Genomic DNA, 26,962 nt, shown 5'->3' with positions numbered 1-26,962 from the left:
AGAAGTGCTGGATTGGAGCAAAGAAGGTTGCTGATCCTTGTAACACACAGGGCCTGAGCAGGACCTGCAGCTGTGCCAGGCACACAGGTCACCAGAAGGCACTGCTGAGTCTATAGGTGCTGTGGAGCACCTCAGTGCCACAAATGAGTCAGGTCTGGTCTTGCTGGGAGCCACTGGCTACCCAGCACAGAGGAGCTCCCTAGTATGTCTTGCACCTTTTGCAAGAACCTTTCCAGCTGCTGCACTAGCTGTTGACCACTGCGTGGACTGAATCATCCTTCTGAGTGTGCCTCTGCTCTCTCCCCACAGCTCAGCCACCCTGACCTGGTGGAGGGACTTGTTCTTATTAATGTTGATCCATGTGCAAAGGGGTGGATTGACTGGGCAGCATCTAAGGTGAGATTCTGCTTTCCCACACATGTGCTCTCCACAGCACCTAATGAACAGTGTGTAGAGTAAAAACAAAAGGACAGAATACAGGATATTTTCCATTTCTGGGGAAAACTGTACAATTTCATTTCTTATCCCTGCTGCATTCTAAGTCTGGATATAGTATGGTCTCTGCCAGAGGAGTATGGTTGGGTGTGATGATGTGAATGAGAAATGCAGATAAACTGCTTGGATCACTCAGCTTTCCTCTGATTCTTCTGCTTGCAGGCTTCATTTGATTGATATTGAATGAATCTCTTAATTATTCTCTTATTCTGGTGCCTTAAAGTTATTTAAGGTTTCAGGATTTTTGGAGAGCTGGGTTGTGTATACAGTTTCTTTGAAGCTTTGCATGTCCATCCCAAGCTTCAGACATTTGCTTCTTATATAATATGAATAGTTTCTTCATTGTTTCCTTTACTCTGAGTAGCTGTTTTGCAATGTGTGATGAAACTGCTTTTTCCTGTTACTCTCCTCCTCATTCATGGTCACTCTTCAGTTTTCAGGCTGGACAACCAACATAGTGGATATTGTCTTGGCACATCATTTTGGCCATGTAAGTACCCAGCAGATGCTAATGTTGCCTGTGCAACTGTGCATGGAGCTATAACTTCTGTATGTGTCTGCTCCCAAATAGTTCTGGTCCATTAGACAAGGGTTGCCACAGGTAGTACCATTTTCTCTGTGAGTCAAGCTCACATTTGGGTTGGCACGCTGGGGGGCATACACATCCTCACTCTTGCCCTCACTGTCTCCAGGCCATGCACTGGTGATAGAACTCCTTTGTGGTGCCTGGGACACTGTCCACAGAAACAAGTGGCAGCCAGTTCTCTGTAGCCAGCATGGAAGCCTTTGGACTGTGGGTAGAGCACAGGCCAGCTGGGAGCTGGGAGCTGGCAGTGGGATCTTGTATCTGTCCAGATGTTGAACTGCTGCATTCTGCTATTCATCTTACCCTTCAGTTTCAGCAGAGGCAAACCAGCCCCTCCTGAAAACTTTGAATACAGCAATGCCTTCTGTTTGGGATTAGCTGTCTCTCAACCAGCAAGCTTACTGGGCAATGACAGGGATAGTGCCTTGTGCACACTGTATATGCCACACAGCAGATCAGTCCCTGACCTGGAGTCTTCTTGCAACAACACATCAGCACTGAAAGGAATGCTTCCTTCTCCAGCACCACTTCCTCCTGTGCACATCCTGCTCTCTTCCCACTATCAAGCCCCTTCATTGTATGTAGTGCTTCCTCACATTCCCTGTTCTCTCTGGTTCTCTCAGAATGTAGTTTCTTCTTAAAACTGGCTGCTGGAATTGAACTTTCCCCTGGTCACAGTCTTACAGCTTAAGTATTTTTTTACTTTATTACGTTTATTAGTATTATTACGTACTTTGCTTCTTAAAACATAAAGCGTAAATGGAAGACCTGCCAAACACAGAGTGATTTGTATCTGTGTAAGCATTACTGAGGTTTGGGAGTTAACTAATCCCATCTCAGGATACTTGTACTCTGGCAGCAGCTTGTGCACTGTCAGTTGTAAAGTGTAGTCACATTACCAAAGCATGGCGTGTACCAGCACATCACATGAACACCTCATGTCTCTGGGATCCTTATGCAGTGTGGAGTTGCTGCCCTCTGTGTCACTGTTCACAGAGAATGATGTGTGTGGATGCGCTTTAATGCTTTGGCATTTTTATGACTGTTGCTTCTTTACTTGTGGAAAGTGTTTCCTGTTCTTCAATTCTTCTACTTTTGTACAGGAGGAACTGCAGGCAAATCTAGATTTGATCCAAACATACAGGCTTCATATTGCGCAGGACATTAACCAAGATAACCTTCAGCTGTTCCTCACCTCATACAACAGGTATCGGATACCTTTTTGCCTGACAAACAGCTCCCATAGCTTCCCCATACCTCAGTAAATTTGCTGCCATGTATATTATCCTACTGGGTATTGTATCAGGGGAACCTTTGTCCTAAGCCTGGTTTTCAGCTGTTACCCTGAGCCAAACCTAGCCCTTGTGTCTGCCCACAGGCACTGTCATACCTCAGTAGCTCATCTCTGGGCACACAGCAATGCCATGAGAGGATGAATCCTGTTGTCTGGGGATGACTGCTGGGGCTCCTGATCAGGGCATGATGCACAGAGTTGCCTGGGTGCTGGAGCCAGCACTCATGGTTGGATTTTGTGTGCCCTCATGATAATCAGTTTCCTCAGCAGATTAATGAAGAATTGTTCTGTTTTGTCTTTCAGTCGTAAAGATCTAGAAATTGAGAGACCAGTTGTTGGTGTCAATGAAATGACTGCAAAAACACTCAAGTAAGTTGTCTGAATCAGCCTATCTCAATTGCTGACTCTGCAGTCTCTTCAGCAGAAAAGATGGTGTTGCTTCTCAGCAAGAACTGCACCAAGCTCAAGCACTGGGAAGACTGTCCAAGACAGTTCCAGGCTGTCGTACAGGACTGTCAGCTGCAATGGGGCAGAGGTGTCTGGAAGTCTTCTCATTAAGAACACACTGAATTTCTCCAGAAGGCAGGGTCAGAGGCACATGTGTGCAACAGCAGTGCCAGTTGGTGTGCATGGAGAGGACAGTCTGGGTGCATCTGCAAGCCCTAGACAATTTTTTGGTACAACAGAATGCCAAGGTGATGGCAGGCAGGGATTTTGCTGAGCCTTTTTTTTTTTTTTTTTTGCTGAGCCTTTCATGAGGGTGTTGATTCACAAAGCTCAACCTTCTCAGAAACCCCTTTGATGCACTTGGAGTAACATCTCTGTTTTGGCTTTTGACCAGGTGCCCTGCCTTGCTTGTTGTTGGTGACAACTCACCTGCTGTGGAAGCAGTGGTATGTATCCATGAACTCTTTCTTCTTGTGACATTAGCCCCACAAGTCACTAAGCAACCCTGCAGTGCTTTCACCTTGCTCAAAATTACAGACATTGGCTCTTTGTCCCAAGCTCTTTTTCAGTCCTCCAGCTACTCATGGGAGAGCCAAGGCTCAGGGGCCCTGAATGGCTCTCAGGGCAACTCCAAGGTGAGGATGGCAGAATCTGAATGAGCACCCTGCTCAACAGGTGATGCAAAGGACCCTGCTTGGGATCATGCATCCTTCCCTGAGCTCTGCCAGGCTGCTGCCTGCAGTTTGGTTCCAGTCTTGAATTGCTGTTGTTTTGCTGTTACTCTGGGGCTAGCTGGGGATTAAAAATAACTGAGTGTGACTCCAGTTCTTATGGTAGAGCTCTCTTGGAGTAGTGCATCACCAGGAAGGCAGCACTTAGGAGCTCTGTCCTCTGCAGACACCCATAACCCACTTCCCTCCCAGCACAGCTATAAGTGGGGCATGGCACAGGGTAGTATGGTTGTGATGGATGTTGCTCCTCCCTGTCAGCCAGGGATTGTGGGGAGACCAGGAGGTTGTGAACAAAAGCAGCAGTCTAAAACTGTGGAAGAGTACAGGAGTCTCCTGAAGCAGTAACTTGAACCCAGGAGCCATGCATGGAGAACATTTTCTGGCCATGGCCTGTTGCCTTGGTCTATTTGATCTGGAAGTCTGAAATTAAGTCTGCAAGTTTTGACTTTTCTAGGATACTATCCTTGAAGATTCCCATTGCTTACTGGCCACAGTACAGTACAGGATAGGGTCTTCTGCATATTAGTGTGCCTGTCTGGCTGCCCAGGTTCCCTGCCCAGAATAACCTCCCCTAATGTGGTTGCTTTTCCTATAGTCTCTGCCTATTCTCTTTTTGCAGCAGTCTTACAGAGAAGACGTGGTTGTGACCTCCTTGTCTGGCCAGGGGACTGAGTGACCTCCCTTATGCTGCATTGCACAGAAGTCTCCTTCCCTCCCAGTCTTGCTGTCAGAGCACAGAGGGTGCTCCAGGGTTTTATAGTGCATCCCCAAACTAGGGGATGATTTCAGTTGAAGTCAGGACCTGTCATCACATGGTCCCTTAGATGGAACGCCTATCTTTCTTCCCTGGATCTTTTATTCATTGTTCACTTCTTACATGATCTCTGCTTTCTTACTTGCTCCTTCCTGGCTCCAGAGAAGTGACCATTGCTGAAGACAGCCACTGCTTCTGGTGCAGCTACTCCACATTTTACATCTGAGTTTTTGCATTTTCTGTGTGACACCCATGTCCCTCTCCCCTTTTTTCTAGGTTGAATGCAATTCCCGTCTTGACCCAACCAAAACTACGCTTCTGAAGGCAAGTGCCACTCCAGAATCATTCTGGCCAGCATAAAGACACTATTTTTGCTCAGATCCACTTATGTTTTTGCTTTCCATACATTTGGCTTTGAGAAGTTTTTGGACAGTCATTCAGAGCTGTGCTCTCTCCTCCATGGAGCGAGGGCTTGAGAGGGAAGAGTTTGTCAGGGAGTCCCCCAATCCCTGCTTTATGGCCACCTTCAACTGGCCAGGAAGACCCGTGAGAGTTAGCAGAGATGCCCTGCCTCCACCCTGCTCTCTGCAGCAACAACATCCTTTTTCCCAGCTTTGTACTGGTCCTTTCCACCCTCACCTGAGGCCCCGCAATGTGCCCGACAGTGGCTGTATGGCAGTGCAAAGGGACAGGTTTGGGCAGAGTGGCCAGGGCAGAGGTGGCTGGGAAGGTGCTGGGCCTCTGGAGTGTGGCCTGAGATCACTTGGTGACATGGCCTTCAAGGTGCAGGGTTCCCTCAGCAGCAGATCCCTGAAGGTGTATCACCTTGGCCTTGCTCTGGTTGTAGAGGTGAGGTGGTGGAAACTGCAGTGTGGTGCTCTCAGCCTGGTGGGTGGGTGGTGCTGGCTTGGTTTGGGGTTGTCCTCCTGGGCAGGACAGCTCAACCTGCCTTTTGTTTCCTGCTGCAGATGGCCGACTGCGGGGGCTTGCCTCAGGTGGTTCAGGTGAGACACACCTTGGCTCTCCCATGGCATTTGAGGGCAGAAGAGCCCTTTGTTCTGCTTGCACTAAAGCCACTCTCTCTGTTTCCACAGCCTGGCAAGCTGACTGAAGCCTTCAAGTACTTTGTGCAGGGAATGGGCTACAGTAAGTGGCAAAGACAATTTTGTGGTTTGGGGCAGGGTTGTCATGAAGGGAACTCAAGCTTTCTGGTCCGTCTGAACCCACTGGCATCTGTGTTCCTACCCCTGAGCTAGTGTGGTTGCCAGGAGATCCATCCATGCTAGAAAATCAGCTAGTGTGCTGACATGCCTTAGCAAGCCAGTATTGTTCCCTGACGTGTTGGTGACTCCTTTCTGGTTGCTGGTGTTGGTAAAACCTTTTAAGTCTGTCTTTGTGCCAATCCAGAAAAATGTGTTCCCAAGAACAGCAAATCTGCGCATACCTTCTCCAAAGGGGAAGGAGGTAGCAGTGCAGCCCCGTGACTAGTCCGGGTATGAGAGCTCCCCCATTTCTCCTCAGATGTTCCTGTTTCTCTCAGACTCACCAGGGTTAAGCAATGCTCCACAATAAATCCCTCTAATGGCAGAACAGGTTTCTGGGTGACTTCTGAGGCACCCAGGGAGCCCAGAGACAGCTGTGCTTTGCACCAGTGCATGTCCTGCCCTGTAGCTTCCTCACCATGCTTGGAGGCAGAAGATATTGTCACCTGAGTGACAATAGCTGCTCAGCTCCCTGCCCTTGGTGTTCCTGAGGAATCAGAGGAGAAGGGCTTCTTTACTTCTTTATCTCTAAGAAAGGCTTTACTACTCAGGAACATCAGGAGAAGGGCTTCTCAGCGCACTAGAGCAGCTCTTTCTCGCCTACTGGGGTCAGGAGTTCCCTTTTGTGGATGACAAGCCTTCAAAAGCTGGAGTTAGGGAAGGAGTTGGTTTATGTGACTGGCTGACCACTGAGCATGGCCACCATAAGAGCTGGGACACTTGCAGGGGTCTCCTCACAGCTTTGCCAGATCATGGTCAGGCTTAGCAGAACCTGTCCTTTTCCTGAAGGCTCTGCAGGTAACACACACATGTAGGACAGTCATGTTCTCTAATGTTGGCCAAAGGAACCTGATCCTGCAGAGGAAGATGCTGTGTGAGGAGGGTCCCTCAGCCTCACTGAGAGTGTTTCAATGTTCATGTCTGTTGTATTCCTGGAGTTAGTAAAGATAGCAACTGCTGTTTTCAGAGCAAGGGGGAGCAGCACTTCAGCAGCACTTTGGTGGGATCAGCTCTCTTGTCAGTAGGACATGCAGCACTGGAGAAGGACAGGCCAATTTTCTCCTTGCAGAATTAGTAGCTGGTCCCAGAATATTTTTCCCAGCTTTCATGGGCAAGACTGTGGGACACTCTGGAGTTTGGTCAGTTCTCTTGGGGAGAACAAGGTAAAAGCAAAACACAGCTCGGCACTGCTAGAAATAGAGAAACCAGTTCTCCAACAGCTGTTCCTGTGCCTTCTGTACATGAGCTGAAGCAGCTGGATGTACTTCTGCTGACTCTGCAGGTGGAAGGTAACAGTCTTGAAGGAGACTTGCAGCAGGAATCTCTCATCCCAAAGACATGAATTTCTGTCCCATATCTGGAGTTACACAGTATACCCCGGGGAAACCATATTTCTGTTGAGCAGGTGTGGGGTGTGCAGTGGGGAGTTGCTGTCACCAGGTACAGTGTGATTTTCAGCTTTAGGGTTTTTATGTGAGCTTGGCATCTCCCTGAGATGCTTATTAGCAGCTGTTCTTACAAATCCTGGGAGCTTTCAGTGCAGTGTACAAGCTGGGAATGGAAGGAAAGGTAGCTGGGGGTCCCAGGAGTAGTGCAGCCACTAGTCACACACCACAACTAATGGGTTCTTTCCTGTATTCATCCCTTTCCTTGTCTCATGTTGCTTCCAGTCCCTTATGTGCAGCTCAGCCACCTAAGCACTGAGTCAGGTACCTCCAGCCGTGCATCCACCTCGGCCCTGGTCTGTGTGCTGAGTGGAATTGTTCTCCGGGTGCTTTGCTCTGTCTCAGCATGTCCTGCTGTGGGTGGGCTGATCATTGTACCATGTGTGCTATGGGTTTCCACCTTTCATTTGTATTTTGTTGATTGTTGCATGACTTCAGCTCTGTGGTTTTCTAGAGTGATGAGACTAACTTTCAAAAGGTCATCCATGCCACAGCTGCCTTGGTTTGCACAGACACTGGCCGTGGCTGCACTTGCAGAGGATCAGTTACACTGCTGGCATTTTCTCACCTTGGACCTTTTGAAATTGGGCCTTAAACATCTTGCTTTAGACATGCAGAGACTTAATTTTGGCAGTGAAGAGTGAGTTTACTTCTGAAGGGTACAGCTCTTTCTGTGCTTACCCAGTGACACATACCTGAGTGACTGTGTCTTGGCTCCAGGAGCTGCCTCCTTGTCTGAGTCCCACGTTTGTTCTCTCTTGCAGTGCCAGCAGCCAGCATGACCCGGTTGATGCGTTCCCGTAGCCACTCCTCCTCCAGTGTGGGCTCTGGTGAGAGCAGCCGCAGCCGGTCTCATGCCAGCACCCATGGGGAAGGGAGTGCTGGAACCCCAGAAGGAATCGACCTCCAGGCTGCACCTCAAACCATGGAAGTATCCTGTTAGGCAGGAGCCCCTCTTCTGGATTCAGACAGCTCCACTCACCCCACTGAACCCACTCAGAATTTAGCATTTCATCCAACATGGCATTAACTGTTCTCTCTAACCTGTGCATGCCCATCCAAGCAGCCACCTCCTTGGTAGTCTGTATGTGACATTACTTTGATCTTTTCTGTATCCCCTTGGCATCAGAGTCTCTTTAAAACTCATTGACATTCCACAGTCTTAGTAAATCCCATTACTGTACATGCTGATGCCATCTCCTGTCTGTGCTGTGTATCAATCCAGATGACAGCCGTTGTCTCCCCTCTTCATTTAAATATAATTTCTGTGGCTTTGTGAGGTTTAGAATTGCTTTCTAGTTGTGCTTCTGCTAAAGGGCCCTTGTGATGCAGTTGGTATGTCATTGGTGGGACGTGAGAAGGTAAGACCATGAGGATGTGGCACTCCAGGCACTGGAGCAGGCAATGCCGTGTGGAGCTGTACCTGGGACACAGAACCCATTGGAAGATCTGTCTGTCCCCACGGCTGTTTCACATGCCATGCTGCCTGAGACTAACAAATGGTCAGGAATACTGTTTTGGTCTTACCTGTGTATGTGTGTTAAGAAGGAGCAGAGTGATTTCTTACCTGAGCCTCCTGAAAAAACAAAGCAATTAACTAGTAAATTACACTAACAAGGTGCACTATTAACCCAGTACAAGGGATTAAACTCAGCAGCCCTGGCTCTAGACCACTTCTGCAACCCTCTGCAGACCCAGCAAAAGGGCAGGATGCAGTGACACATGGTTGCTGTTCTCCCCTGGCACGGGTGAATATTTAATATTGAGCAGGTTGTGAAATGGGAAGCAGTGCCTCTTGCCAGGTGGAGATCCCAGAATCTCCCGCACTGCCATCTCTGTGTCCCACTGCCCCTGGCAGGATCTGCACAGGGTGCAGTTATATGGGGGCAGGAAACACCAAGTGAGTATGGCAGCCAGAAGTCACACATTCCTGTGAGTCGTGTCAGAAGGGCGAGCAGTGAACACCACTGTGCAGATAGCAGTTATTGTCTTTGTGGAATTCACAGCTGTGCTACCTTTTTACACCTGGCTGGGTCACCAAGGATGCCTGCTACCAAGGATGCCTGCTGCCAAGGTCTGGTGTTAATGGGAAAAAAGGGATGAGTGGTCAGGCTGCTGCAAGTCTCAATTGATAAGCAAAACCTTTCCTCACTGCTGAGCAGCCCTGACCCAATGGGAGCCAACTCCTCCCAGGGTCATGCTCATGTTCTGCTCCATTTCAGGTAGGGAATGGGACTGTGAGGCTCTGCCTGAGGGGGACTTTGTACCGGTTATTGAATAAAGCTATAACTGAGTTTCATTGTTACACTATGTACTCTTGGTGTTTCTCTTGGCACGAGCTGCACCCCTGGGGGTTTGGCAGCTTGAGTGTCTCCTGCTGTGTACAGCAAACTCATCCCCAGGGCAGGGGGAGGACTGGGTACCTCTGCACCAGAATAATGTGGTTGGCAGCCCTGTGGCCCCTGGCAGAAGGCTGTCCAAGGGCATTGGAGAGCTGGCCTCGCCAAAATGCAACTAGTAACATCCAGAATGGAAACAACAACAAGTTTGCAGCAGCACAGGCTACAGGGCTGCTTCCAGCTGTTGCTGCTCCCCAGTCTGTGCTGAGCCCCTGCCGTGGGGCCTCAAAAGAGCAAACCACGATCAGGTTCCTGCAGCTTTGGGTTACTCATAGGAGTGACAAGACTCAGCCCACAAAAAGAAACAGAGCCCCATCACACCCTGTGAGGAGATTCTGCCAGGTGCCACTGTGCAGTGGCCGGTGGCACCAATGCCACCTGATGTCCCAGCCATTCCCTATTGCCTACAGTGTTCTGAAGGTGCTCATGGCATGGGGCTGGCACAGGGGTGCTTGCAGCCACAAGGCCCATGGGGAGAAAGGTGATGGCTGCCACTTCTGTAGGATGGTTGAATCCCTGTAGTGTGTGAGAGTTAAAGAGTGCATCAGGCAGCGGGGGCTGAGCAGGACAGGGTCCTGGGACAGCCCAGCCAAGTGCCCTTTGCCCTGTGCCTGCCAGGCTGCTATTCCCGTCGGTGCCGTGTGGCAAGTGCTCTGCCTGGGCCATAGTGACTCGCTATCACATCCACCAGCTGGATAATGGGTGGCTCTACATCTCATCCTGGCTCACCTTCCTGCACAACTTGGTGGACCACTACTCTGGTAATGCCCCACCACCCGCCCCAGCACCCTGAGCAGTGTGTGGGGAGATGCCCCCATGCCCTGAAAGGAGGGAGGGGGAAAAAGTGGCAGCTGGTCCCTCCCCTGCCCAGGTGTGCCCAGCCTGGGGGGCAGGGCTGTACCCTGTTGATGCTGTTGGCTCCCTGCCCAGAGTTTAGCTAGGGGCTCTGCTGCCCTGTCTGCGAGCCCTGCCCCATAGAAGGGCCAAGAGCGGCCCCAGCCCTCACAGCACTCAATGTCCTCAGGAAGCCATCACTCCACTGGAACAAGATTAAGAGGTGAGGGTAGCTGGGACAGGGGCCGGGCCTCCCCGCACCTGACCCTCAAGGGGCTGTGGGCTGCCTGCGGACTGCCGTTTCTATTCTCAAGCAGCTCCCTCCTGTTCTTGGAGACCACATCCCCACCAGAGGAGTCTCCCATCAGCCACGGCCTGAGGGAAGCCATCAGCTCTTACCTGATTCTCTCAGAGACTGACACCCCCAAGCCAGACCCCACAGGAAAGATGGTTGTTATAGATGAGTAATGTAATAGTTAGGTCTCACAGTTAAGAGACAGATACTATGTGAATGTATAGTGATGTTACTATAATATGTCCTCCCATAGGACATATTTTCCCCTCTTTCCCCTCCCCCTTGTAATAGCCTCGGTAGCGAGGGCATTTGGGAGGGCTTGTTACCAAGCAGCGCAACATGACAACACCTGGCCTCCAGTCAAGATGTAAGAAAGTAATCTTCACCAATGGACAGCAGAGATGGACTTGACTGACAAAACTTTGGGAGGAGCTAAGGATATAAAAGGCAGAGCATTCATTTTGTAGATGAGCTAGTTATGGAGACTCCCAACACTGAAATCTTTCCTGATGCAGTACTTTGTTGTAATTTTTGTTAAGGTTTAATAAACCTTTTGAAATTTTTAAAGTGAGGATCATTTCTCACATAGTGAAGGAGAGCTGAGGACAGGGTCCCCACTTGGCCACAGCTCTGTGGTGGACACCCATGCACCAGCTCAGCCTTCTCCTACTTTCAGCGAGTCTCTTGTTCGTGCTGGGGCCCATTGACCAGAATGTGGGACAGCCAAGACCAATGCAGAGCCAGGCAGGCAGCGATGCTGAAGGAGGCAGCTGCCTGAGGGCCTGTCTTTCCTTCACAGGACACTTTGGGACAGGATGCATGAGCACCAACAGGATGCATGAACCTCAACCAGCACCCAAGGGAGAAGGAGGCAGAGGCTGCACAGAGAAGGAGCCTTGCGTGCCCTACAGGCTGCAATGGGGCCCCTGGCATCTGTATTCCCACACCAGCAGAGAGAGGATAGAAATGTTCAATAAACCAAATCCTGGCCCAGGTGGAGGAACAGCCCGCGCCTATCGGACCTTCCAAGTTTAAGCACAACTGTTTTAGGGGCATGGGTGTCTGTGCAGGCCTGTAGGCAGCAGCTGTGGACCATCAGAGTGCTTTCACCCCCATAACTCACCACTCTGCTTGGTGGGACCAGCAGCCAGGGGGAAACCAGCCCCTGACTGTGCCCTATTTTTTTAGACCTTTTAACACATAGATTGTAAATTCCATAAAACAGGATCCTGCTGGACATGCAGCAATAACCATCTGTTATAAATTAAAAGGCACCTTTAAAGTTCACAGCTGAGGTGAACTTTATTGGGACTTGCCCATGGGGCCAATTTCACTGCCACAGCCTGAGGCGATTTGCTCCTCCCATAGCCCTTGGCCCCAGCTGGAGTGAGCAGGCAGCCACGGGCGGTGCTGGTCCTCAGACAACTCTCTTCAGGCAAATTCATGAGCCCAATAGGTTTAAATGTGTAATTTAACATGAACAACTGCTGTTCTAGGAACAATGGGGAAAGAAATGGGTCCGTGCCAGGAATAGATTATTCAAAGAAGTAGAATGCAAATACTCAGGTAGAGCCCCGATCCCAGCTACACTGCAGGGCTGAGGGGCCTGAACGCAGCAGAAAGGCCTCAGAGCAGCCACACTTACGAGCCTCTGCTTTCAACAGGCTCTTATTAGCAAAGCTGGAGCTTCCTCTGTGGCTAGAGGTGATGCAAAAGTAATTTTGCTGCTTGGCACAGTCCCTCTCTTCCTTCCCTCTCTGCACCTTTAGGCCGGTGCAGCAAGACCTGCCCCTTAACCCAAAAGCTGCAGGTGTCCTGCGTGGACATCCCTTCCTCATTTTCCTGTCTGATGAGCTCAATCTTGAAACCTACCATAATTTTCTTGTTTTCTTCTCCACCCAGAGCTTTACAGACCTGCTCAGCCCCAGCCTCCAGCCCAGGTGGCCTCAGCACAGAACAGGCTGGGGTTTGTCTTGGTCCTGCTGTTGTCACGCTTGGGGATCCAAGGTAACTCAGAGGAGTTTCGCATGGTTTATATTTGCTATTGACCCATGTTGTGTGAACCAACGTGGCTCTTGGGTTCCTCCCTCCATCACCAATCTGCACCCAGGTTGTTGGATGCATTTACACAAAAGACCACAGTCAAGAGCCTGGTGCTCTGCCATTTGTAACCTGGAGCCAGGTAAAATGGGACAGATGTGGTTGTAAAGGCTTTTCAAATCCTTCTCCATTGCTAGCAGCCTCTGAGCCCTCCAACTTTCCTATCCTGAAAATCTCCTTGCCCTGGGCACGTGCCACTCATGCTGGGAAATGTTTTTCCAGGGCACTGCAAGGCCCATTCCCTGCCTGTTAGGGCTGAATGCTGCAGCCTCTGAACACCACGGGCATGAAGCAGATTTTAACAGACAGCTGAAGCACAGAGTGGGTCCAACAGCTCCCAAGAGCAGCAGTGCTCCGCCAGCAAGAGGAGAGCAGAGCAAGAATGCTGACCATGGGGCTACCCTCCCAGGCAGTGCAGGACAGGGACACTGAAGGCTCTGAAGTGACAGAACAAGCTCCAGCAAGACCACAAGTGCTAGGGCAGGGGAGGACCCACCAGTTATCCCAGCCACTCCAGCGTGGGCAGCTGTGAAGACACAGCAGGTCTTCCCCAGTGGTGTTCCAAGTGCCCAGGATCCTCACAGGGTTCAGGCTACCTTGCAATTGTGACTCGTGGCCACTTAAGCCAGATCAGCCACACTGTGGGCAGCACAGACCTCCCCAAGAGCCGTGTCACCACTCCCTCTGGAGTGACAAGTGTTAAAAACTTGTCCCAGGAGATGGGAGTAACCCAGATTCTTGTTAATAGATCCCTTGGGGTGGATTAGAGTGAAACAATACTGAAATGCTCAATGTGTATAAATACACGTACACAGGGTTTATTTTTGAACAATTTGGCTGCAAAGGAAAGCAAGTATGTAGCTGTTTTGATTATTATCTATAGTAATATAACAATATGAAAGCATTGCAAAGTTGTCATTCTAACTGCAGGAATAGAAGAAACTCTCGAGTACCATCTTTCAAGTGTTAGAGAATCAGGCACTACTTTATTCCAGACAGGATGTGCAGTAGAAATCATTCCAGCTCACCTAGTTCTTTGCTAGACTTTTCACATATTTATACATTTAAAACCCAAATAAATTCTCATTCATTGGGTTCTACATTATACAAATCTCAGCACTTGATCTCCTATTGGATCTCTTCACCTTTGATGCTAATTTAGTCCTCATTCTTTTGTTCTCTAATCAATCTTTTTCCAGATCAGATGACTCCAGCCTAACGAGGGCATATTTGTTAATGTCTGTTTATCTTCTCTGTATCTTCTTGCTACTCCCAACCTGTAGATGTTGATTTTTGTTGATGTGAAGCCTGTCAGGCCTCACTGAGTGAAATTCAAACCCTCAGTGAGTAGAGTCTTTTGGAGAGAAACTTCAATTCCACACCACCCCAACCCCTCCCTTCCCCTTTGGCAAAGGCAAACAAACACATGACTGAAGTTACTTCGAAAATTGTAAAAGTTACATCATTTCCAACAACATAAAACTACAAAAATATCACCCAAGGATATGTATAAAGGGAAAGAGAAAAAGAAAGGGAGGGAGGGAGGGAGGGAGGGAGGAAAAGGTGAAAATCTCACCACCCAGTCGGCCTTTGATGAGTCTTGATAGTTGGAGCTTAGCATCTTTCCCTGCAGCAGCATTTGCTGGGATCAAAGGGATTTCGAGGAGCTGCAAAGTAGGCAAAGTGTCTTCATCAGCTCAGAGCCTCTGTGCAAAGGACATGGCTGTGCCTAGAGCCTGGCCTCAGAGCAGCATCCACCCAACCCTCAACCCAAGGGCACAGAAACCACCTGTTGAGGAGCTGGTCCTTCCCTGATGTCCTTTGTCATGTCTGTATCAAGCTCCATGACTTACTCACCAAGTCACCAGTCTGGAAGCCCTGAAGGTACTCACAGCATCCACTGCCAAGCCCATGCAGCCCCTCAGAATTGGATATGGAGCACTGCAACACTCCGTGGCCCCTTCAGCTTCTCCTTTCAAACACCCCAACAGCACACAAGCACCACCAGCAGGAAAACTCCGCAGCAGGACAGGATGACTCCCAGTTTTGCTGGTTTGTTCTCAGTGTTTTCTGTCTGCTTCTATGTTGTAAAATGAAAAAAAAAAAGTGGTATTTACTGTTGAACTGTTTCAACAGGACGTTGTTTGGGGTTACTCACAGCAGGTATTACCCAGACGAGACAGCTAAAAAACGGTATACAGTTTTTTACCTTCACAAGAACTGCTGTGCAACCAGAAGGGTTAGCACAAAGCTGTGAAACAGTACTGAACAACTGCAATGGCCTGAAGTGCACCAGAACCCCACTGGGAAATCAGCGCAAGGACCACCCACAAGCACTCCCACAGGTGGACGGAACAGCAGGCAGCAACAGCAAGGATGGTGCACTGGCCATCATAATGGGCATGAACATGACCCATGGGCTGGACAATGGTCAACAGATGATGTTTTGGTCAAATAACAGCGAGAATATGGCAACTCTACCCACATGAAGTCCCACTGCTGACTGAGAGCTGACTCCTTCTCTGAGTTTGCATCTACAGAAACCTTCCTATCACACAGGTAAATAAATCAGAGGGCACATCAAAACATGACAAGCTACAGCACACATCCCATTGAATTATTTCAAATCCAGACCACAACTTCAAACCCGATTTTGACATTTAAATGATCATCAAAGACCTGCATCATGACACAGTGCAGTGAGACACAGTGAGATCTGCTGTCAGTGGCTTAGGTCTCTCCAGGCTTCACACACCAGGCTCCAGCAGTGATGCACCCTCCAGCCTTAAAATCCAGTTTCACAAGAATCCTTTAATTTTTTTTTTTTTTTTTTGAGAATGAAGTTAGAAAGCAAAATTTGGTATGACAAGGGAATACATCTGCTTTGCTCCCACTGGGGAAACTGAGAGGGAAGAGATGGAAGCTGAAGGTACATCAATGCCTGCCCCCTGCCTTCAGGCACCCTGGGCTTCTCCAGCCCTCCCCAGTTTCCTTCCTCCTCTTCCCATGCATTTTCTCTATATGGATTGTTCAACTGCATCCAGAGCTCCTTGCTTCATACCATCGCTAATGCTGTGTTTCCTCTGAGCTGCTGCGGCTGCCCCTGACAGGCTGCTCTTCCAAACAGAACAAAACTTAGGGTCAGATCACACATACTAGGTACAAATATATTATATATATTGGTACTAATATACTACATATATTAGGATTTGGGAACAAAATGTATGAGCTCCTCATTAAACAATATCCAATACACTATTAAGGATATTTATATAACATAGTTCTGGAAAATAGTAATCTCCAGACTTTAGCAACAGTAAAGAGATATATATACCTGACAAACTACAGTACTTGCATTTCAAAGCAATGCGAAGGAAAAAATTCCAAAATTATTTGAGTTATCATTAATTGAAACAAAGACTTTACTAAGAATTTAAACAACAAAAACCTATTTTTTATTTATTTCAAACACCAAGATACAGAAGTCTTCAAGTTTTGCAAATATTGCTCCAAAACAAAATTCTATGTACAGCCCCTTGGTTCTAATAGTGCATCAACAAACACGTGTGTACCCACAGTGCAATGTTTGCTCAGTTCACCAAGGCTCCACGTTGCATTCACTTACCAGTGATTTAAAGAAACCAAAAAGTGACCTGTCAGTCTGAACAGCTGGTCCAGACTAAAAATAACAATGAGGAAACTTGCAAAAAAAGGGACAGAAATAAATCCAGGCAGAGCACAATGAAGAATCTTCCCTGAATACGAGAAATACTACTCTATTTTAAATAAATATTTTCAGTCTTTATCTGCAAGGGCTTCCCCAGCACTACTGAAGTCTCCAGGGTCTGCAACTTGATCTACCCATGGGAAATGCTTTTTCTTCCAAACCTCCAATACTGCCCTGAGCAAAAATAAACTGACAAGTAAAAATACACAATGAGCACACAAAAGCCATTGCTTGAGAAGAAAATCCCCCTTTGGAGCAAGAAGCCAGCTCAGGGACTGAGTGCTTGAATGCCCTCAGACTGGGAGCACAACCAAGCTGTTCCCACACAGTGTGTCCTGCTTTACAGACTGTAACCAGGGAACGCCTTTTCTGGTCTATGTCACCTGAAAATCACCAGCTGCCTGGGAGGCTCCTCTGATGCTGTTCTGAGCTACATGAGCTCAGGTACCTGACAGGAACGAGCCAAGGTATAAGCACTGGTCTCATCTTCAGAGAGCCAAGTGATCCTTAAAATACAATGTAAGCTTTATTCCAATTGTGTTACAGAAAAGAAAATTTGTTTTTCTGCTGTATGTACGTTGTATTCACTATATACCAACACAGTACTATAAAACTGTGAGACAAATTATTGCCTGAACTGAATCTTGGCATAAAAGTCTTAGTTACTTCCTAGAGCAGCCTAATTACTTTGTTTTCTGAAGGAAATAAAATATTCACCATGTAGAGACTGTAGCTCCTACAATAATACCGGATATTTCAAGTTTTCATTATTCTTTGCAGAATAAAAACATTACAGATATATATTCCAAATTAGTAATTTGTACAGGTATGGGCCTTTCCATTACAACTCTGTTTGAATGTTACCCTTTGGTAGTACCACTGCATACAATAAAATAAGGGTAACAAATCCAGCTTTTTAAGGACACCCTCTCACTGCAAAACCAGCTCACTGTGTTCCATAGGGAACTGAACTTAGCAATGTCTGCGAAGGAAAACTGAAGTTACAGCCATTATTTCAGGAGCGGTGATCTGCAGCTGAAAGACTCTGAACCTCTCAAATGCTCACAACGTTCCAAAGGTTCTGTACAACTTGACTGAAAATCAGCAGCCTTGTCACATACATCACAAAGTAAATATAAACTGAAAATTAAAACTTAAGGTATAAAAAGGGACTTTGTGAACACAGAGTATTTAAGATAATAACCCACTCACTGTCTGCAAGGACAGCACCTCATGCATAGATCTCGAGGCTTTATTTACACAAAAACTGATTCCCAAAACCACACATTCATAGCAAGTCTTTACAATGAACACATCCAGAGTATTGAAAAAAAAAAAAAATCTAGATTTCCAAATATAACCGGAATGGCAATTATTAACAAATGGGTAGAAAATATATCACATCCACGACAGACCATGCTGCAGTCTGAACTCAGAGCGTGGCTCCAGTCCTTTCCTGGCTGCATTCCATACTACTGCAACGAGGGGATCCCCCAGCAACTGCTGCAGGAGGCACAGGATGGCCGGATTGAAGAGCTCAAGAATACACACAAACACCACCTTCATGGGCAGTACCAGGTCATGTGACAGTGAGAGGATAAATATGGAAAACAAGTGCAATCCACCTGTGACCTCCTGCTACATTATTTACTGTAACAGAAGTGTGGGTCAGGCCACTGTTACTTGAAAACCTCCACATAACACTTATAGTCAAGAGCTGGACATTCATACTTACTAAGTCTGAAACTGTTATAACATCTCCTAATGATTAAATACTGAGTGCTAGTATGCATAAACCAGAAGAAATAAAACATGACATGAGTCACTTAAACTACACAAAGTTATTTACAACCCCCGTCAACCAAACTTTTTTGGCTCTTAGAACTCTGTTTTTCAGTGGCACAATTTTTAGTCAATTTAATGATGAAGTCTACCATTTTGATGAACAACTTGTAGGGAGTGAAAATTTTAGTCTAACTTATCAACCAACTGGCAACAGGAGACAAGAGTATGACCTCTTCCACAGCATTATAATTGTCTAATAGACCTGAAATAACCTTTTTGCTCTTCTTTGAACAATACTTCTTCACAAGTGTCTGAAGTCAATCTGCATCCCATGCAAGCATCATGCTAGTTTAATTTACAGATTCAGATGTGCTCCCATCAGAGAGATACTGCAGCTTTGCAGGCAGTCCCAGCCCAGAGCTCTCCAGGCTCATGTGGAGCAGCACAGTGCGATCTGCTGCACTTTGCCCAAGTCCGTTATCAGCTGCTTTATGCAATGTTTGAGCTGGGGCAGTCGAGCCAGTGGTTCTGGGGGTTGCAGCTCTCCTGTGTAATCCAGCCAACTCTCCAGAACTGCAAAGAAAACAAAATCCATCACTACTGCAGTTCTCAGCAAACAGCTCATCTGAAGTCACAAAACAAGAATTCCTTAAATATTTTGTAAATCTTGAGAAGGCAGTGGGCAATATTTTTAACAGTTATTTGAGAATCATAGAAGTGAACACTTCACACCAATCTCTGCAAGTAACTTTTGATACATTACCAAATAATTCACATGGGGATGGAGGTAGAAGCTGCTGCTCCTAAGAAAAAGCAGGAAAGGAAAACTCTGGACCAGACATTGTGAAACCTCATGCTAAACTTCTTCTGATCTGTGTCAATTTCAGGCAAATAAACTGTGATACAGGGAGTTTAGGGAGTTTACACCATCAAAAATGGGACTATCAGAATGAAAGAGATTTGTCATTAATACAGAACGCAACTGACCAAGACAGAACTGGGTAACACAAAATGGGGATGAAGATCAAAAGCGCAAAGCAGCAGAGTGCTCCATAAAGAAAATAAACTTCTCCTTTAAAAAGCTTCTCTGTGGGAAACAAGAACCCCCCCCCCCCGGCAGAAGACAAATCAAGTGACAATGTAACATGCTCACAAGGAAGGTGGTCAGGTTAGACTATGATGAGTTCTGGGGATGTTGGTAGTACTGCAGATGGAGACTGAAACCTCGAAGACAGAATAAATACCTCTACCAAGAGCAGCCTTGCCACCAACCAGATCAACAGGTAAATTTCACTTATGGCAACACCTGCTGCAGAACCAGCAGCATCACTCGTTACTGACACATCCCACCTTGGAGTAAGAAAGTTCCTGGTCAAAGCAGCAACACACTGCACAGACCTCTGCTCAGCAGCAGGTACAAGAAGTCCAACTTTTTGGAACCAGAGCTTTTTAGGCAGCACAGCCCTGACTGATCTTCTTTACCTGACATAGCCCCTTAGCTGTCCAACTTTTCAGTACCTTACTTACAAAGACAGGGCTCTTACTTGGGCAGAAGTTGGATTCCCCTGCAAGTAAAGCTACTGTTATAACCACTACACAACCAATGGTCAGACTTAACAATGTAAAGAAGAACTATCCCGAATCATTCAATGCAACACATTGAATTGAACAAAGGATTTCTAAGTTTTCCATTACTATGAAAATCTTAAAATATATTTAGATGAAGAATTTGGAAGAGACAGGAAAGGACAAGAGCCTTGTGCACTGAAGAGGCTACTCAGAATGGGCTAACATAGCCAGCAAGTCCCCGAAGAACAGAGAAATGCAGACACACAGAAGAGTTTTGGAAAATGACAAAAAACTAAACCCAAAAAGACACAAAGATGTTCCAGTACAACATCTGATGCAACTATTTAGAGATGACCTAACTAGAACTTCTGTGAAATTCTGGTCTTTATTTTAAAATCCACCCCCCACATCAGCAGCCTTTCTATTTTCTATTTAGAAAATGTGATAATGGAACATTAATCTCTTTGTAGGTCTGAAGAAGTAAAATTCTGGTTAATATGTTTTCAACAGGTAGGTCAGTTAAAAAAAATTGTTTTAAACTAGAATAACACTACTAACTTACCATCTAGCTCCTTCTCAATGAAATCCATTCTGTGTATGACTTCATCTTGCAAAGATTCCACATGAGCTAAAAGATTGAGCTGCCACTGCAGCTGTGAGTTCACTACTCCTTCTTTGTCTTTTTCCAGCAATTTCATTTCAATAGCTTCCTCTGGAGAGACTTTCTTAGAGACAGACTCTCTCACCTAGCAGAAATACACACATTAAATATTTGTTACAGTGAAAGAGAATTGGGGAGCCAAACTGCTTGAGTCCTCCCAGTCCTCTATAATTGCCGAGCTCATCGTAGGCCAGTGAGTGATAGAGACACAGACCATAAACAGACACTAACGTGGTTTGGGCAAGAAGATCTCAATATAAACATATTTTTATGGGTATTTTGCTAGAAACTACTTGTACTTTACAAACATCTGGTTTTCTGAAGATAACATACACATGTGTAGTTATCTCCCTGCCACTGTTCATCTGGAAGATCCTGCACTTAATCTGTGTATCTCAGAGAATGCTGAAGCTGTTCCTAGAACCTGACAATACAATACAATACACCTTACAATAATCAACTAAACCAACTAAAGAGCAAACAATTCAGGAGTGAAAAGGGATTTTTCCTTAAGGAATCTAATCAAAATTCTACTAAAACTTTTGCTCAACCATCTCCAAACAAGCATTACCACTCCTTACAAAACTTGACTACAACATCAGCAGTGCTCATTCTACTCCCCTACTTTTCTCATCCTTCTGCTGAAATATGATCCTTTAGAAAAAAGGCTTTTTAAGATTGGAGAACTAAAATATTTCCCTTTCTAGGAAACAAAACACAGTCTCAACAGACTGACAGAGAAGTTAAAAGTAGCAAATTACAACTTACATATGGATGAAATAAGAGCTAGCCTAACCTTTAATCTAAAAAAAGGGAGCTCAGTATTTAATGGAATCATAAAATTGTACTGTAGTTGGAAGAGGTTCCAAAAGAAGTTCCAAAACCTTCCACTACCTCAACTTGCTCCAAGCCCCATCCAACCTGGCGTTGGACACTTCCAGGAATCCAGGGGCCACAGCTTCTCTGGACAACTTGTGCCAGGGGCTCACCACCCTCACAGGGAAAAATTTCTTCCTAATATCCCATCTAAAATCTAAACTCCTTCATCTTAATGCCACTCCCTCTTGTGTTGTCCCTCCATCCCTTGTCCCAAGTCCAGTTCTCCAGGAGCCCTTTAGGCACTGGAAGAGGCTCTCAGGTCTCCTGGATCCTTCTCTAGGTGAACACCCACAGCTCCCCTAGCCTGGCTCCAGAGCAGAGGGGCTTTACTCATTTCCCAGAGGGTTTTCAATATTTCTCATCCCACATTTCATAGGAATTGGTACTAATAGAAGCAAAATTTTTGCACTGGAGAGCAGAAAGGCCTCTACTAGGCTGACAGAGATGACAATGAGAACCAAGCATTGAAAAGCTAAACCTGAAGGGCAACAGTAGGAAGAAGATACAGGACGATTCCATGGTGATCAGTCTTAAAAAAAACAAAAAACAAAATACAAAAAAAAACCACTTCAGGCTGATACCTTTTTTTTTTTTCAATCTTGAAATGCTGCCTGAAGAACCCAAAATTAATATAGCTATTAGAAAGAACATGGAAACAAGATGGACATAGTTAGAAGCTAGCCTATGAGTGTATTTGGTAATACCATACATGCTTGGCCTGTTCTCTCTCTGCTAGTGTTTATGTTTCATTTAAAAGTACACAAAAGTAAGCAGCAATGAGCTACCAGTGGATCATAATACATGGTCCACGCTCTTCAAACAACTTGAGGTCCAGAAGTCAACCTAGAGTTTCAAATTTTAATATAAAATGAAGGAGTTGATCATATTTATCATTTTAGTTGTTACTGGCAACTTAAATTTAACAGTCTAACAAAAAAATAAACACAAACAGACCAAAAAGTATTTAAAAAGGCTGAAGTTCGCAGGTTGTGAGGAAAACACATGCTCTTTGCTAGAGAAGGCTATTTTAATAAAAATACCTTAGAGTAATTGTGTTTAGATTCATTTTCCATCTTGCATATTTCTTGGTCCAGATTCCAGCCAAACCTCTCTGAGAAGGTATCATCCCCATTTTCCCTTATTCTGTTTACTCCGTCATCCATGGCTGAACCTCTTGTTTCCACAACCAGCCTCTGCTCTATGGCAGGGTAGTAGGCCCGAGGCTTCTGGTAACAGTGTTCACTCGTAATGTAAGATTCCTCCACAGAAGGAATTGTTGAGGGTTTCTCAACTGTCCCATTCCAAGTTCTATAACTTGCTGTCTCCTCTTTGCAACAGTTTTCCTCAAAGTGAATGATGTGTTTTGTATGGATTTTTTCATCCACCGTGATGTGCTTCCATGGATGACACCAAAGCTTTAAGTCAGGGTGTTCTTTATTTCTGTTCAAACATAAAAAAGTAAACCATCCAATTTAAATGCCAAAGTGACTAAGCAAATTATCCTCTTGCATAAAGAAGTTAAGTAAGAATAATTAAGGGAAAAAAAAAGCCAAGGTTTGGATTAAGAAAAAACTTGAAGAATAAGCTGCAAATATACACATACGACTTCTCACCAATGCTGGCCCTTCATGGAACATTTTGCTTCAATATTTGCAATTTATTAGCAGCAGAAATTAATTTTAACAGGGATATTTTTAGTAAAGGTATGGTACACAACATTGCAACTGTAGTGGTATCCCAGAGTGGCCAGAGTTCCCTTCATCTGTTCTTAGAAAAATTCTTATTTTAATTGTCTTCAAATTGACTAATACATTATTTATTTCAGCAGAGGGGACAACTATAGATATCAGATTATTACAGATATAACAAACAAAAGATTCTGAGTGAGCATTGTAACCCATGTTCTTCCTTGTGTAAAGCATCAAAACAGCAGTAAAAGGAGAGCAAAGCACAATACTCTGCTATATTCAAAGGGCTGGCAGCTCATCCGCCACAGGCTGCAGGAACACAGCAGAGCAAATCCTGGCTCTAAAGCCCCTGCTGCATTGGGCTGCACAGAAAGGGGGGGCTGCCCTCAAGCCTCCCTCTCTGCTTCCTTGCAAAGGTGGACAGACTTATTCTATTCAGCTGATCCAGCTTTTCTAGCTGTTCAACAAACCATTGAACAAAACATGACCAGCTGACTTTGGTATTAACTGCTTTCTAATCCATCCTGCAGCAGCTCAGGTTTCTTCAGTGTCTCTCAGAGGAAACCAAAGTGAGTACGGCTGCCAAGGATGTGCTCAGACTATTTCATAGAAGCATCTTTGACTTCAGTGATGGCACAGCAAGGATAGAGTTCCCTGGTGAATCATCCTGAAGGCATGCCTGGAAAAGTGAAAGCCAGGTGTTCATTTACCAAAGCTTTCTGCTCGAGCTCCACTCATCTGCTACACCTAAAGAAACTGTATTTTGCTCAGAACAGAGCAAGGGATAATTTTACAAAAGACATAAAACTTTTCTGAAAAATGATGCACCAGTTACCAAAGGATGAAAATTCAAATGCTAATACTTGAATAACCTTTTAACTCCTGCCTGCTGAAGGCTCACCCTCCCATGGCACTCCTGGGGTCACCTTGTGTCCTTTGCCACTTCCCTGAAACACTGAGAAACCTCTCTGAAACACTGAGCAATTCCTAATAATTTCAGGCACCTATGAAATCATCTTCTCTATATTGCTGATCTGCATCAACAATATAATAATTATTCAAATTCAGCAATTATTCAAATCCCTTCTAATTTATATCATGATAAAGAAAACAGCAGCTGAAACTTTTAACCAGAAGATCCAAACAGGACCGCACCTCACCTTTAATTAAGCCAGGCCATCATACCGACTTCAGCATGGGAGAGAAAAAGAACAAAACCTGCAGCAACCATCACATATACACCCAGTGCTCCTTACCTCAGTACTCTGTAAATCTTGCCTGAAACTCAAATGTTGCTCTTAAAAAAAGGCCCAAGGAGTAGCCTTAAAGTATTTGTTTCAGTCTCCAAAAGGAAAGAGATTACTTACAGATCTAAATAAAAGGATCCCATAATGGAAAAGCAAATCCCTATGTTAAAATGGCTCCCGTCTTGCTTTAAGCATTATTCCATGTCAGTGGGCCTCCTGCATTACCACAGATTTAGGGGAAGGGTCTAAAAAATGGCAAAATCACTTTGTTTGCCAAACAGTTGCTGCCGTGCAAATTATCAACTAATAAATTACAATTATGGAATTCAATAAATTTAAAACTCCTAGATTTGAGTTAATTTTTTTTTCAGTCATCAGAATCCAAGGTTGACTTTAAATAGGAAGATACACAAAAAAGTTGAACTGATAGAAAAAAATCTTTTATGTAAATAATTGTTATTTTCTGTAGATATAGCTGAAATAACCTTTCAGAAATGAAGTACTGCAGGTTGCTGAGAGTGCGACCACTCTCCCACTGCACCAAAACAAGATACTGTACCAAATAAAAAGATCTGATTCCTCTTGGAGAAGCTATGACCAGATTTCCTGGAATGGAGAAAGCAAGTGCTGCAAAAATGGCGCCATGGGTTATAAGTCTATCCTGTTCTTACTTAAAATTCATTTGGGTGATTTAGGAAAAACTGTCATTAGTTTTATTAGTTTGACCCTTTCTATACACATTGTCCATTTACACTCATCTCACTTAAACAGTTTCCAAATAGCCAAGTCCTTTCCCAAGATCACTTCAGCAATTCAAACTATGTTTTAAATCCACACAGCCCAAACGCAAGTCTGAATTTCTGGTGATTTTTACACTTGCAGGTTAATTCCTGATGAGAACATGCCGGCGGATACTTAAATGCTGCTTACTGTAATATGCTCATCTTCAGCTGCAGCCCGTGCAGGACTTCGATCACTCGCTGTACATCACCAAGCAGCTGGTGAGTGGCCACTATCTTCTTGGCATTCTGGTGGGAGTAATTTTCTTCCAAAAACGCTAAGCCATGCATGTGACCATTACTTAACCACTCCTTTTCATACCAGTACTTTAAGCTGGACCTCTGACCTGAAGTGACAGTAATGAGTGAGTTAAAATGAAATGTTGACATTGGTGGTAGTAATTCTGATTATCTCTAGGTACTGCAACAGCTTATTTGTTCTTATCAACAGAACCTGTAAAAGCAGACCAATGAAGAAATTAAGAACTTGTAAAGTAGGAAGCCAAAAACCCCTGCCCAAGTGTAAACACATTCTGACACCAACTTCCACCAGAGGATATCCACAACAGACAGTTACAGATGAGGTTGAGAAAGGTGTATTTTTAGCAGAGTATCACATTGTCTAGTCTAAGCATGGTTACGACAGAAGTTACAGTCTGACTGCAGCTCTCTGCAGACAGTAAAATGCAAAAAAAGACAATCAGCTTCCCAGTGATCTTGTTTTTAACATCAACATGTACTAGGTTGTGCAAAAATAGATTTTGAAGGAATCAAGGCTAAGGTTCTGATAGGAAACTTGCCTAAGTAAAGCTATTAATAATGATAATTCTATCTTAAGAGATATCAATATTATCTCTTGATATTGAATATCAGCAACAGCTGAAATGAAACAGTGCTGAATGTGAAAGATGTATCAATAGAAGTAACTTCAACTGCTAAACAAATGGTATTACAAGGAAAGGTGCTTACTAAATTGCAAACATACACAAAAACCCTTCACATTAAATACCTAACAAAAGCTCCCCCACATCCTGTACAAATGTACATTTACTACAGATATTCTCAGTGGACAGCTCAGCTACCAGAGAAACAACCACATCAGTCACTGCCTACATACAGCTCAGGCAGCAAGCCCACAAAACCAGAGATAAAACTGGAACACAGACTGGGAACCATAATTGCAAAAAGGTCTCCAATATAAGCAGGTTACAATTGACTAGAGGAGAAGCTAAAAAAAAAGAAAAAGGGAGTTACTAGGCAGCAGAGTGAGACTGAGGCTAGCACTACATAGAATGGGTATTAGGTGGCATCAGAACTCATGACAGGGTAAAAACGAATTTTGAAAGATGTATCAGCTCAATCGTCCAAGGCAGATACACTGTATCAAGCAAGAAGGCAAGCAGAATTTTTTGTATGGTCAGAACCACATTAGAGACGCTCCTGGCCACCTGCATTGGCCCTCCCTCATTAATTTCTGCATTAGAGAAGCTGACATCTGAGACAAAGTACAGTTCAGTCCACAAGAGTAAAACAGTGACTTTGAGAACTTCATGGTCACCTGAACAACTGAGGTGATGTGCACCCTGAGATAAAAAGAGCTCCCTTTTGAAGTATATAACCTGAAGAGGAGACACCAGACTATGCCCACAAGCAATTGTGCTACATAATCATCTTGATCATGTTTAAGCAAGGGTAAATGTTAACGAATCTCTTAAAAATCCTAACCGATTCAAAAAGATCTGAGTAAAACAGCAGTTAGTACAGTTATTAGACAAAATTACACTAAATTTGCTTTTTACTTCTAATAGAATGAATGGTGCTGTTACAAGTCCCAGCAGTATAGACTGGGGAAAGCTCCTAAGTAAGAGTCTGCTGAATTGCCATGCTCAGTTTTAAAAGCCACTTCTTTGTAGATTCATACAGCCTATCAGCTCACTTCAAGCCAAAAACAGTCACTGAAAAGCCATCTTTGCAGTCAAAAAGTT

At 45.1% G+C, this 26,962-nt stretch overlaps 3 protein-coding genes across 22 annotated transcripts in view; 2 read left to right on the top strand and 1 right to left on the bottom strand.

Moving 5' to 3' along the window:
• Positions 1-9,319, top strand: part of NDRG3 (NDRG family member 3) — a 58,668-nt gene extending 49,349 nt beyond the window's left edge. Inside the window, exons 8-17 of one of the 3 annotated variants that reach the window (XM_054644385.2) lie at positions 310-396; positions 929-985; positions 2,185-2,288; positions 2,679-2,744; positions 3,217-3,268; positions 4,584-4,631; positions 5,276-5,311; positions 5,402-5,453; positions 7,240-7,278; positions 7,779-9,319. In XM_054644385.2, coding sequence (XP_054500360.1) covers positions 310-396; positions 929-985; positions 2,185-2,288; positions 2,679-2,744; positions 3,217-3,268; positions 4,584-4,631; positions 5,276-5,311; positions 5,402-5,453; positions 7,240-7,278; positions 7,779-7,957 — 720 coding nt within the window. In that variant the 3' untranslated portion in view covers positions 7,958-9,319. Of the gene's footprint in view, positions 1-309; positions 397-928; positions 986-2,184; positions 2,289-2,678; positions 2,745-3,216; positions 3,269-4,583; positions 4,632-5,275; positions 5,454-7,239; positions 7,279-7,778 lie in introns of all 3 variants that reach the window. The other 2 variants (XM_054644386.2, XM_054644384.2) reach the window with 2 other exon arrangements.
• SLA2 (Src like adaptor 2) lies at positions 9,212-25,199 on the top strand. Its single transcript, XM_054644753.2, is given in 6 exon segments — positions 9,212-9,236; positions 10,032-10,040; positions 10,043-10,174; positions 10,344-10,470; positions 10,565-12,549; positions 25,081-25,199. Coding segments are annotated over 5 exon segments (444 nt in total). The 3' UTR covers positions 10,716-12,549; positions 25,081-25,199.
• Positions 16,075-26,962, bottom strand: part of PHF20 (PHD finger protein 20) — a 71,733-nt gene continuing 60,845 nt past the window's right edge. For all 18 annotated transcript variants that reach the window (XM_077187559.1, XM_077187557.1, XM_077187568.1 and 15 more), the window contains 4 exons: positions 25,129-25,324; positions 22,304-22,703; positions 20,286-20,469; positions 16,075-18,727 (listed from right to left, as the gene is read on the bottom strand). In XM_077187559.1, the coding sequence (XP_077043674.1) occupies positions 18,585-18,727; positions 20,286-20,469; positions 22,304-22,703; positions 25,129-25,324 (923 nt within the window). In that variant the 3' untranslated portion in view covers positions 16,075-18,584. The remainder of the gene's footprint in view (positions 18,728-20,285; positions 20,470-22,303; positions 22,704-25,128; positions 25,325-26,962) is intronic.

This window comes from Agelaius phoeniceus, chromosome 17 (genome assembly GCF_051311805.1).
Source record: "Agelaius phoeniceus isolate bAgePho1 chromosome 17, bAgePho1.hap1, whole genome shotgun sequence".
Lineage (NCBI taxonomy): Eukaryota > Metazoa > Chordata > Aves > Passeriformes > Icteridae > Agelaius > Agelaius phoeniceus.
Note: the sequence above shows the minus strand (reverse complement) of the source record. Positions and strands in the feature narration are given on the sequence as shown.